This window comes from Antedon mediterranea, chromosome 5 (genome assembly GCF_964355755.1).
Source record: "Antedon mediterranea chromosome 5, ecAntMedi1.1, whole genome shotgun sequence".
In the NCBI taxonomy this organism is placed as follows: Eukaryota; Metazoa; Echinodermata; class Crinoidea; order Comatulida; family Antedonidae; genus Antedon; species Antedon mediterranea.
In genome coordinates this window covers 19,268,199-19,280,337 of record NC_092674.1, presented here as the reverse complement: position 1 = coordinate 19,280,337, position 12,139 = coordinate 19,268,199, and the positions used below count along the sequence as shown (strand labels likewise).

The 12,139-nt window shown below is 32.6% G+C and overlaps 2 protein-coding genes across 2 annotated transcripts; both read left to right on the top strand.

Moving 5' to 3' along the window:
• LOC140049772 (uncharacterized) lies at positions 1 to 4,518 on the top strand. The gene is made up of 6 exons (XM_072094719.1): positions 1 to 22; positions 563 to 604; positions 939 to 1,184; positions 1,475 to 1,597; positions 2,196 to 2,358; positions 3,723 to 4,518. Exons 1-6 carry the CDS (start codon positions 1 to 3, stop codon positions 4,516 to 4,518), a joined length of 1,392 nt encoding a protein of 463 aa, XP_071950820.1.
• Positions 4,519 to 7,403: 2,885 nt separating this feature from the next.
• Positions 7,404 to 11,066, top strand: LOC140049771 (C-type lectin domain family 4 member G-like). The gene is made up of 5 exons (XM_072094718.1): positions 7,404 to 7,464; positions 9,063 to 9,101; positions 9,821 to 10,060; positions 10,843 to 10,962; positions 11,044 to 11,066. Exons 1-5 carry the CDS (start codon positions 7,404 to 7,406, stop codon positions 11,064 to 11,066), a joined length of 483 nt encoding a protein of 160 aa, XP_071950819.1.
• The last annotated feature ends 1,073 nt before the right edge of the window (positions 11,067 to 12,139 follow it).

The following is a 12,139-nucleotide window of genomic DNA, read 5'->3' as shown; positions in this document are numbered from 1 at the left end:
ATGGAATGTAGATCATCGAGAAGTAACAGGAACGGAGATGACACTCATCTGCATCTTGAGCTGGTCATGTGTATCGCTTTGGACTGAAATGTTCACCCCATGGGTATCCCTGTGTATATACCATTGTTGTTTACAGCGAAAACAACATTTTTAGCCAAAATTGAAACATTATGTTGTGTTTTTCCGCAAAAATGACATGCTAAATAAAATGTTATGACTATAAGTTTGATATCACTGAATAGAAAATTTAATAAGCTTTCGGATGACATAAATCACACTTGTATATAATGTATTTCAAATGGTTAAATATATGTAATTAATGGGGCATATTAATTTTGACTTAAAATGACCTTTATTGACCTCTAACCCCTTGACCCAATGCTTGGATTTTCGGTGACTTTTAGTATGTCGTTCTACACTTTATATGGAATTCAAAAATACTTGCTTTGTTACTATTGCAATTTGTGGTGGGTATATCATTAGATTGACTGGACTAAATATACATTTAAAAAATATGCATTATATGGAACATTTTATTATCAATAATATACAATCTTTTCAGAAATTTTAGAAAAACAACTGGAAGAAAAAAACATAGCTGGAGGTAATAAACGTTAATCAAACAAAAAGTCTGTCTTATTTTCAAAAGAATATATTCATAGATAACAACAAATTATTATAATAATACTAAAGAATAATGAAAATAACATATTGGGTTAATTTGCAGACATTCTTTTTACAGTTAGGGGAAAATGGAAAAATCAGCACTGTGGTCATGTTACAATAGTTTTCAAAACAAAATAGATTGTCTGATAAAAATCCTAGAAAGTAGGAAACCTTTTACCATGTTTACTATTCTTCAAATGTACGTAGGCCTGCATTTAAATGTAAATGCAAGTTCATGCATATAATTTGTCATTATCTTTACTTTATCATAGGTTGTCCAAGTTACTGGACAGCATACAGAGGAAACTGTTATAAATACTTTTCTATAAAAGTTAGTTGGCAAACAGCTAGATCTAGGTGCAAGAGTTACGGGGCTGATCTTGCTGTGATAAAGTATTCATCTGAAAATTACTTTATCGGTAATCTTATTCAATTAAACTCGTGGATCGGTTTAACAGACGTGAAGACCGAAGGCAAATTTGTTTGGGTACACAATGGCGAAAGCTCAACGTATCTAAGTATGAACATTGTTACTTGTACAATAGCTTATTTAAAATTTCGAGTAATCTGTATCTTTAAGACGGGCATAAATATTGTACAGCGCGCCATTTATTTTTTGCAACCCCAAACAATTTTTTTCTCCTTTTTTAACCTTGATTATGTTTATAACAAGTTATACCACCCGTCCCACTCTGCTCTTTAATATATGCAAGCCGATATTGTACTGGTTTTTTTTTTCATTAGACTAGATTTAAATACATTCACTTCAGTTCAGTTAAATAATGAAATCTACTATCATATAATTCAGATTTTAATAAAGGAGAACCAAACGATTTAGGGAGCGAAGAATGTGTAGAGGTTTACAACACATCTCCGTACAAATGGAATGATGAAAGCTGCAAAAGTCTTCGAGCCTATGTGTGTGAAAAATGTTAGTACTTATTATAGTTGTAAAGTGAAATAAATAAATGAAAATTAAATGTGTATACCATTTTTATAATAGAAATATGTTTTGGTATTTGTCTACATACCCATACAAACAATAAACTAGTCGACACGGGAACGACCTATTTGTTAATAGAGGGTACTCGCTATACCATTTCCACTTCATTCCAATTACAATAATTAATTGATATCCCAATAAGAACACAACAAGCGATATTGTCCGCCATACTGCGTACAAAATTAATTATATATATTATAAGATATAAATTATCACCATATGTTTTTGTTAAAACCTGTCCTTCATTCATTATTCATTTAAACACTGCATTTACCTTTGTTTAATATGCACAGGCCCTACATATATAATTATTTTAAGTGTTACGTTAATATTAATTTAAGAGGCCTAATACGACATATTCAAACGGATTAACTGTAGAAATATAATAACGTAAATCAATAACGTGATTTAAGAAAATATTTTTTTTTATAGAAATAGAGCCTCTCAAACAGGGTAATTTACCACACATTGAATTACAACATTATAAATAAAACACATTTTTAATTTATATTTTTGTTATATACAGCAGAAAGCACCGTTGATGTATTCGTGGGAACAACTTACAGAATATCGAGTCTTTGTGCAGCGTCTTCGGATAAGCCGTTCATTGGAGATTTCAATGGTGATGGTAACACAGATGTTATATGTCACAACATCCTCACTGGATCAAAGAAGATTTATTATGCAAGGTAATTACTTTTATAATAAAATAAGTAGAAAAAAATCCTCATTTTTAGCAAAAATGTTTGTAAATCGATTAGTAAATGCTATTGTACTGCATTATGTATGCATTGTATAATGTTAACAATATTTTATACAACTATTTAGAGAAGAGAATTTAAATTACCTGCAAATTTCTTATTTCCATAAGAACGCATTTGACTTGTTTTATTAACAAGGCCATATAGATGGCTGCAGTCGCATGCTCATTAGTGTTTACCGACCGACCGACCAACCTACCAACTGACCGAAATTACTGAATGTTTAAAAAGGTTGAAATGTTTAAAAACAGTTATATTTTTTTAATTTACACGTGCGTAGCCTGTCACTTTTGACGTGCTCGTATAACCTAATTTCGAGTTGAAAAGTAAGTCAAGAAAACAGAAATCGGGCAAAAAGAGTGCGCAATAACATTTAACGCGCAGTGCGCGCGCAAAAATCTGCGCACTCATGGCAATTTTGTAAACGCTTAAAATTGCCTGAAACGTACTCTTCTTTCATCGAAAATAAATTTTGAAAATTTTAAGTGCGCGTACGCATGCGTTACATGCGCTACGCACATAATTGTATTGCCATATGATGATTTATGCCCTGCTGAAATGTATGAGTACCAAATGTTATTCATGGTTGTGAAGATATGATTACAAACGTGATTTCGTTAAATCGTGCGTAGACCGCGTAATTTTTTATTGCGCACCGTGAAAACATAACCACATCGATTCCTGGCCATAAGGAATATACTGTGAAAAATTGACTTAGCTAGATTAAACTGATATCAAGATAAGGTCAGAAAGCGATAAAACGCATAGTGATACCGGACCGACAGACAGGCCGACAGACCGACAGACCGACAGACCGACCGACCGACCGACATAGTGAACTATAGAGTCGCATCCACGCGACTAAAAACCACTTTACACAAATGTTACTTCTTTAGATTAAATACAAAGATTTGCGTAAGTGTAAGATTTATATAAACAATTTTCTTCCGGTATTTACGGCTACTATTTTGTTTGTTTTTTAAATTCAAATTGCTTAAATGTTGATAAACATTATAAAGCTGACATATAAAAAAGAAAAATGTTGTAATAACAAAATAAAAAAAGAACAATTTACAATTACCGATTCGATAAAAAAAATATGAGCTCTAAATATAAAACAAAACAGCAAATGACGTTGACGAAGTTCGAACACATGTCTTCCGGTTTGGAAACTAAAGCTTCTGGCTTTCAGAAAAAACAGTAGAGGGTATGTTGTATAAAATGTCAGGAGAAAGGTCAATATTTTGATTTTATATGAATAAAAACGTTCCTTTATTGTATTATTTTTCCAGCTGTAAAGGCTCTTTCAATAGCCAGCAGACGTGGCAAAGTGGAATGGATTGGTGTCATCACAGTGGAGAACAACTGTTCATAGGTGATTTCAACCGTGATGGTCGATCTGATATGATGTGCCACGATCGCAACACTGGTTACAAACGGTATACTTTTGCCCAACCTCCAGGCATATTCACTGGTCCAACTCTACATGAAAACATAAACTGGTGTAAAACTGATCAACTGATTGTTACTGACTTTAATGGAGACGGCCGAGATGATATGTTGTGTCATAGTAGTAATGCATACACTCAGATTAGATATGCAAAAACAAGTGGTACCTTTACAACAGTGGGTTGGCAACAAAAAATGAATTGGTGTGGAAGTTCTAACAAGTTGTTAACAGGTGATTTCAACGGAGATAGAAGGGCTGATCTAATCTGTCACTTGGCAAATGGGCACATTGAGGTCATATTAGCATCGGCGAGCGGCAAGTTTACTTCGTCAGCAAAAAAGCATGTGCATACTGATTCGTGGTGCAAATCAACCAATAATAAGCTTAGCATCGGATACTTCAATAATGATAGACGAGCCGATCTGATGTGCAGCGATACGTCTGGTCCGTTGTGGATTGCCTTTTCCGAAGCAAACGGTTTATTTACAAGTATAGGATGGCGGCGTAAGACGTCCTGGTGTACGTCCAGCAGTAACAAGCTGTTAATTGCTGATGTGAATGGAGATGGTGGCGATGATTTGCTGTGTGAAAGTTCATCTTATGGCGTTAGGTACATATCTTTGAATAAGATACTATAATTATTTGAACACCATACTGCAATTACAATGGAAATCATTTATGTAAATTGATTAAAGAAAATAAGCGAAGAAATAATAATTATATCATTTGTTTAAACAATGAGAAATAACCTACTGTACTCAGAAATTTCACATAATAAATACTATTTGTCTTAAATGTAATATTCATTAATCAAGTAATTCGTATTAATTTTCTATAATAATTAATATACAAATTCCTGATTATACTAATATATTAATAATAATAATAATAATAATACTAGTTATAGGCCCGTATTAATTTCATGTGTGACCAGTTCCATTATAATTAGCATTAAAAAAGTTCATGTTGAAAATATTCTTGATTTTTGTCATTAACTTATTATATCTATAAAATGCTTTTCTAAAATAGTCAGTCAGGGACGGTTCAGTGTATACATTTTTAAATTACGCAACATGTATTAAATTTTGTTACAGAATGCTTTAAATCTAAATCATTAACAAATAATCGTATTTCTATTGTATACTATACGTTCAAAACAACCTTACTTATATTTTCCATTTTTCTGGACTATTTGAACCCTTAATCTGTTTCAGAACTAATGTACTACAAAATTTATATCAATCTTTATTGATTTTCGTCATGCAATCCCTTTAAATTCAATTAAATTCAAAAGACATTTATTTTGTGTTTACCGAACAACCGACCGACCAACCGACATAGTGAGCTGTAGATTCGCGTTGCACGCGACTAAAAACAGTAGTGACAGATTGAGATTATTGTAAAAAAGTAATGGACGAAGGCAGAATTCTAAAAAGATGAAAATCTTGTGGGATTGACTTGACACATTAATAATTAATAATAAAAAATAAATAAAAATAAAAAAACAAATTTAAAAATAAAGATTATACTAGTAGATAAACGTTGACAAAAATTAATTAAAAACGTATTGCTGCTGGGCATAGTAACGAACAAAATGACGACAGAAAAATATTATCTAGCTGAGTTCACAGAAACAACGACCATATCAAACTTATCGATTTATCGAGACACATAAAGTGATCTTGGAGAATGAATAGCTGGTGGCAGCACAAGAAAATGAGGGGGTACATTGTTATACATGAGTGGCCCAGAATATCTAATACTTTACCAAATAGTTGGTGTTGCGCATGGGAATACAAATATTATTATTTACCTTAAAACAATATATCACAGAAAATTCTACAAAACATTAGACTACCTGTCTTGGTATAAGATATAAAAAATGATAATGATTTATCAAACTTATCCTGATTCAGCAAAAAGAATCGGTACAACTCTCTTTCTATTCATTGTTAAAATGAACATCATTTATAAATATATGTAAAGAATGAACTGACAGCATATAAACAAAAAACGTGGGCGAGTACACTTGAAATGGTGTCACTGACCATTGACCGTGTTGGGCTAGCTTATCGTCTGTAGCTGTCCATAACAATTAATGCTAATCAACAATCTACTGGATAAAGATAAAAGGAACAGATTTGATTCTCTTTTAAAGGTAAAGGTAAAAGCTATTTTTAGAAATGGAATTATGCTAGCATTTCTTATGTAATTTACACGTATTTTAAACTTTGGTAAACAAAATGGCAAGTGTTAAAGTGATTGACAGTAAACAATAAAGTAGAAGGTATCCCTTTTCTCACTGGATTTTTTCGGTAAAACTAGGAAAGAAACAAAAAAATGGAGAAACAACGGAAACACATCACGGGCAAATCCAAAATGCCGATAAATAGAATCGATACTTTGTTCTCTAGTATACTCCATGTTTTTATTTGGTCACACACAGGAAAACACCCTCGGCAGCGCAACCAATAAGAATTATTTTCTAAAGAAATAAAAACACGTATTCTTACGTTAAGCAGAGAGTGTTTTTAATTTTAAAATAGTAATTTTAATTATGGAGGCATGCTACAAACATTGGTACATAATACAGTTTAAAAACTGTATTTCCATTGTACGTATCATGTCTCTTTCACCACCTTATATACTACTATACGTAGAGACGTGACATAATGGAACAAATAGAATAGATATGGAAATGGACAGAAAACCTCCCCAGACGAACGACAACAGATGGGCAAAATAGGACAGAAAAAGACGGGTTCAGCTTGAGGAGGCCTTCACCCTACAGTGATCTGAAAAGGCCTGAAATTGTGATGACATCATAATTGAGATTAGTAGACCTATCAGTACTAGGGTAGACATATTAATAATACGTCGTTCTTATATAGCGCCTAATGCACAAAGCCTCTAAGCCTCCACATTATTACCCCAGTGATTTTTGGATCAAACATACTCCCACAATGGTGGTAAAGCCAGTAATCGGCTTTGTGTTTTGACCTAATACCATGTACCCATTTGTACACCTGGGTGGAGAGAGGCAAACGAAAGTAATGTATCTAGTCTAAGGATACAGGAAATGCGATGAGCTTTGGATTCTAACTCACGATCTCACGATCAATAGTCCAACGTCCAATACACTGTTGGTCTGTAAGCTAGTAGTACATAATTAGGCCTATATTGTTTTTCTTTTTTTTATTTGCGAAATAAAGCGTCACTTTCGTGAATATAATCATTCAGTTCACGCTGAAGATCTTCTGGCCTTTATCTTTAAGCGTTACACTTTAGATTCACCCACATTATATTATGTTATCATGTTACTATGGAACCAATATTACGTTTGATTGATAATCAATATTTATTATTACAATATCGAATAAACCACTCCTCTTATCATGGATCCATCCGAGATTGATAATTGATAACATTCAACATAAAGTGCCCACACAATGTAAGTGATGCAACAAAAGTAACAATATCAGTTCTAACTTCTGATTCAGCAACAACAACATACTTCTACAAGATGACACTCTCAACGAATATAGTGATGCTTCTCTGTCTAACATACACGCTGCACACCTCTGGTAAGTTCTCACAACGTGACTACTTACACAATGCGATGCAATCGCATGATATATTGTGACGCTTCTGTTTATAACGTGCACTTACGATTGCTACTACTATTACGCTTCTGGTGTTTCTTTCAAAATTGTTTAGGCCTACCTTAAATTAAAACTAGATGGTACGGTCACTTCGCTCGCGAACCATCTAGTCTTGCCCACAAATGGTTCTCGAATACACAGTAATTTCAGCGTAAAAACTGGCGATTTTCAAATGTACGCAATACTTAGTTGGCTACCACAGGACTATAAAACCTATCATTCACAGGAACGAATAAGTAGACACTGTGATTTATGTAGGCAACTAAAATTAGCAGCATGGTAATTACTTCCGGAAGAGAAACTTGTTTAGTCTTACATATAAACAAACCCAATACGTGCAACGTTGTATGTAACATTAAGGTTTAGAGATGGGGAAGAAAGAGGAACAATTTTTAAATATATTCTTAATATATTCTTATGTATTATAAATAATGTACCACTGAACACAGTAAAACACTTTGTTGAAACTGCCACTGTCATAGTCGGTTGAAGTAGCATGTAGGCCTAACGATGTTGAAATTGCTACTTCTGCAAAACACTTTACTCGATATCGCTGAAACCAGGTCAGAAGAACCACTAGCACATGCTTGATCCAGCTTTTCATATTTAGGTCAGAGGTTATGTGGGCGGAAGTATTGTATATATAAAAAAGTCCTACACATTCAGCGATACGTCTGGCTAATTTTATTCACGTTGGTTGTGTTCAGATTGGGTCAAATATCACGTAGACAGAAATATCCGCCATTTTGTAAATTTAAACAATCGCAACTAGTCCTACAAATAAATACATGCTATATTCCTCTAATGGTCACGAAAACCACTCGCAAATGCTTTATATATTCTATGTTCAGATTTGTCTCAAAAGTCAAGTAGATAGAAATACCCGGCATTAAATGTTAAAAAAGTAAATTTGTTCACTAGTTGTCTAGGCACAGGCTTCGGCTTAACCAAAATTTAATAATTTCACTAGTTAAACGTCTTATTTATTTCAGCAAATGTGATAAAACAGCCAGCTGAAACAAATCTTTCAAAAAAAGGTAGGCATGTAGCTATTTATTTCCCTCCATTTTTAACTCTATGTTGTAATGTTTGAAGGTGTTATAACTGAATTCAGGTTGGGTCCACCGGCTCAGTTACAGTGATTTATTTCACATAGGTTGGCCTTGGTTTTTGTAAGTTTTTTGTAAATAATGAAAAGGACCGAATAACTTATGACTTTAAGATTTAATTACTTAACGAGCACTGGCGTTTCTATTATATTCGAGTCAACCACACAAATAAACTGACCGATAAACGAACAAACACTGACCGACACACGAAAAAAAGACTGACCGATGAGGAACAATCACTGACCAACCGAAAAAAAAGTAATGTACAACAGCCAAGTAATAATCTCAAGTCAAATAAATTAGTAACATTTTCCACTAAAAAATAGGTTTTCCTTATATAGTTTTGTTCAAAGTAGTTGTATGTTTTATGTATTATCATTATTATTATTTATTGTATTTTATTCATTTCAGAAACCTTAGAAACACTTCTGGAGACAAAACATAACGAAGGTATTTTAAATCAAAAGACAATGGATAATATTTTCTGTAAATTTCTTAAAAATCAAAACACCAGGCTTGCTCTTTTATTCTTTTGGCACATTTTTTGTATTTTATTTTATTTTTACTAGTTAACACTGTTCCTAGACAGTACATCTAAACAACAATTTATTTTATATAGCTTAGGGAATGGAATAACATGCACACACATGATAATCTAATGTGTTAAATAAATAGGTAAAATACGTTATAATTATGTCTGTAACATTGGTTTATCTATTTAGTTTTTTAAGCCCTGACTATCAGATGATTACTCAATATATAAACGTTGAATTATAAAGTTATAAAACAACTTTACCAATATATTATAAGTATTATGTAATATTAGAACAATAACGCACTCACTTTTCAGCAGTCGCGGTGAATTTCCTGTAACGTCATATATTATGTGCATCGGAAAATCTGTCTCATCAACCGATTGTCAAACTGTTAATAACAGAAACATTTACTACATCAAATCAGATATACTGAAACAATTTCAAAATCAAAATTGATATTTGTTACAATCTTAGGAGAAAGAATGTTTCGCTCTTTTTGGGAAATATTCTTTTGTGAAAAAAACAGAGTTAAAACAACAACAAAAAAACATTCTATAGCAATGAAAGTAAACAAAAATGATGATTTAATCTAAACATATAAATGTGTCAAATATAGATAATTTTATTTTATAGATTGTCCAACTAATTGGATAACACATGGACAAAACTGTTACCAATACTTTAAGAAAAATGTTGAGTGGGAAACGGCTAGAGCTAATTGTAAAGGTTACGGGGCTGACCTTGTTGTGATAGAAGATTCGGCTGAAAATCATTTTGTCGATAAACTTACTAACGTCAAAAAATGGATTGGTTTACATAGAGACAGAGAAGGAAGATTTGCCTGGGTCACACATGAACGCTCAACTTATACCAGTAAGCAAATCATCATTTGTTTTTGGTTTATCTTTATCATCTAAGTTACAAATACGGTACGTAATATCTGAAAAGATATGTTTTTAAATGTAACTTGTTCGAAGTTCCAACATGATGTATGCCATGAACGCATGATCATCGTGAGTTGTGTTGGTTTTAAAGTTAGAAGCATCGATAAATACTCAAGCACTGACAGTTTTTACTGCGAAAAAGCGATTTATGTTCTGGACAGCAAATTCAACTCCCGTAGCACTTCGTTGCTTCTCAGTTAAGAAAGGTCATAGTATTACTATAAAACATGGGCCTAAGGCGATCAAAGGCGAAATTACGGCTTTCGCTCTCTGCGGTTGAAATCAATTCCTGTTGTACACTAGTTCTTTCAAACCACCGGGGGTCTTTCAGTTCACATGTGAAATTCCAATGTTATGTTTGGCGTAGATTTCACGCCCTTCCATCGCTATCTTGAAGAAGACTGGATCCGCCGCTTAAACTACGGTATCTGTTTCAGCACATTTGTATGTCCATAGATCTGCTCGCCGCACTTTCAATTTGTAATTTCTAGTTTATAAGTATGCAGAACATTCATCATAATATGACCTTAAAACAATGCCTAAAACTGAAAATATGTAAACTATCGGTGTCTAGTTTAAATAATTAATTGCTGGTGTCGCTTAATTTGTGACCAGTCTAGCAGAAACAATTTCGAATTACTTGTAAATGCAAAAATAATATATAAACTCATTCATCATTTAAAAAAAACTTCTTCATCTAATTTTTTTCAGAGTATGCAAAGGATGAGCCAAATAATTGGAAAGGAGACGAAGATTGTGTTATGATGTATAAATCTGGGGAGTGGAATGATCGAAAATGTAACCTAAAGCTAGCGTATGTGTGTGAAAAACGTAAGTACTGCAGTTTATGGGGCATTAAAGTATGAATGCATGTAATCAATGTATTGCAATTTTATATATTTTTTCCATTAGTCACTCATTTTGGTGAAGCATAACGCCCTCAATGTTATGTATTTTTACATGAGTCACGTGTTTTGGCGAATCACAGCGCCCTCAATTTTACGTATTTTGGAAACATGTATGCCTATTTTGCTATCGTCACCAGCCCTAATTTAACCGATTTTCCACTAGTCGTATTTGTTCACGCCAATCGAAAGCGTCAGTTTATACGCATGTGTATTAGTGTTTCCATCTTCCAAATCCCTCTCCCTCTATGAATGACTGTAAGCTGACGCTTTCGATTCGCATGAACAAATATGTATAGTGGAAAATAGGCTTTTAGAAGCATACTTAAAAATAATGAGAGATGTAAGACAATATTAAAGCGAAGGTTACATTATCTATAAATATATTTTCTATAAAAGAAAATGTATGTATATAAATTGAGATGTTTACGAACAAAACAAAGCATCAATCTAGAATGATTCCTATACACAAAAAATGAAGCATTGTATGATTTATACTGTAGTGGTTTTAGTATTTATATTATTTTATTTCTTGCCAGTACGCCACTAAACATTTAGAAGAATGGCATGACAAAAAATGGAAGCGGAGAGCTGCAAACGTAGTAAATGACGTCCACCTATCACCGAGATAGTGAAAATAAATGGAAATTAAATTCCAAATCAAGTACCTTAGCAACGTAGATCTAGTATTTGAAAGTGTAGTTACGTGTCATATGATTATCAACGTTTTTGTTATATAGAAATAAATAAATTATTAGCATTACTTATTTTAATTATAATTACTTTTTAAAAAAATATCTCAAGGTAATGTAATGTAATTTCTGAAATACTCAAAGGAACCATTGGTCATGATCAACATTATAAGATTTTTACAATGCAATAAAATACAAGGCAGTTTACGCGGGGCATTATTAACACATTTTCTACAACATACTATAACTAAATTTAAAACAAAAAGGGTTTAATGATTAAATTAATGTGAACATTTAACTTTATAAAAGCTGACTTTATAATTATTTCTGAAAATGATTACTATAATCTTTATATATCTATAATATTATTACTTATAATAGTAGCCTTAATAGCATAAAATATTTCGCATG

Excerpts from the sequence above, each read along its gene's own strand:
- LOC140049772 (XM_072094719.1), top strand. The coding sequence starts at position 1 with ATGGAATGTAGATCATCGAGAA. Across the intron at positions 1,185-1,474 it reads CGAAAGCTCAACGTATCTAA|ATTTTAATAAAGGAGAACCA; the intron begins GTATGAACATTG and ends CATATAATTCAG. Across the intron at positions 2,359-3,722 it reads AAGAAGATTTATTATGCAAG|CTGTAAAGGCTCTTTCAATA; the intron begins GTAATTACTTTT and ends TTATTTTTCCAG.
- LOC140049771 (XM_072094718.1), top strand. The coding sequence starts at position 7,404 with ATGACACTCTCAACGAATATAGTGATGCTTCTCTGTCTAACATACACG. Across the intron at positions 7,465-9,062 it reads ATACACGCTGCACACCTCTG|AAACCTTAGAAACACTTCTG; the intron begins GTAAGTTCTCAC and ends TATTCATTTCAG. Across the intron at positions 10,963-11,043 it reads AGCGTATGTGTGTGAAAAAC|TCACTCATTTTGGTGAAGCA; the intron begins GTAAGTACTGCA and ends TTTTTCCATTAG.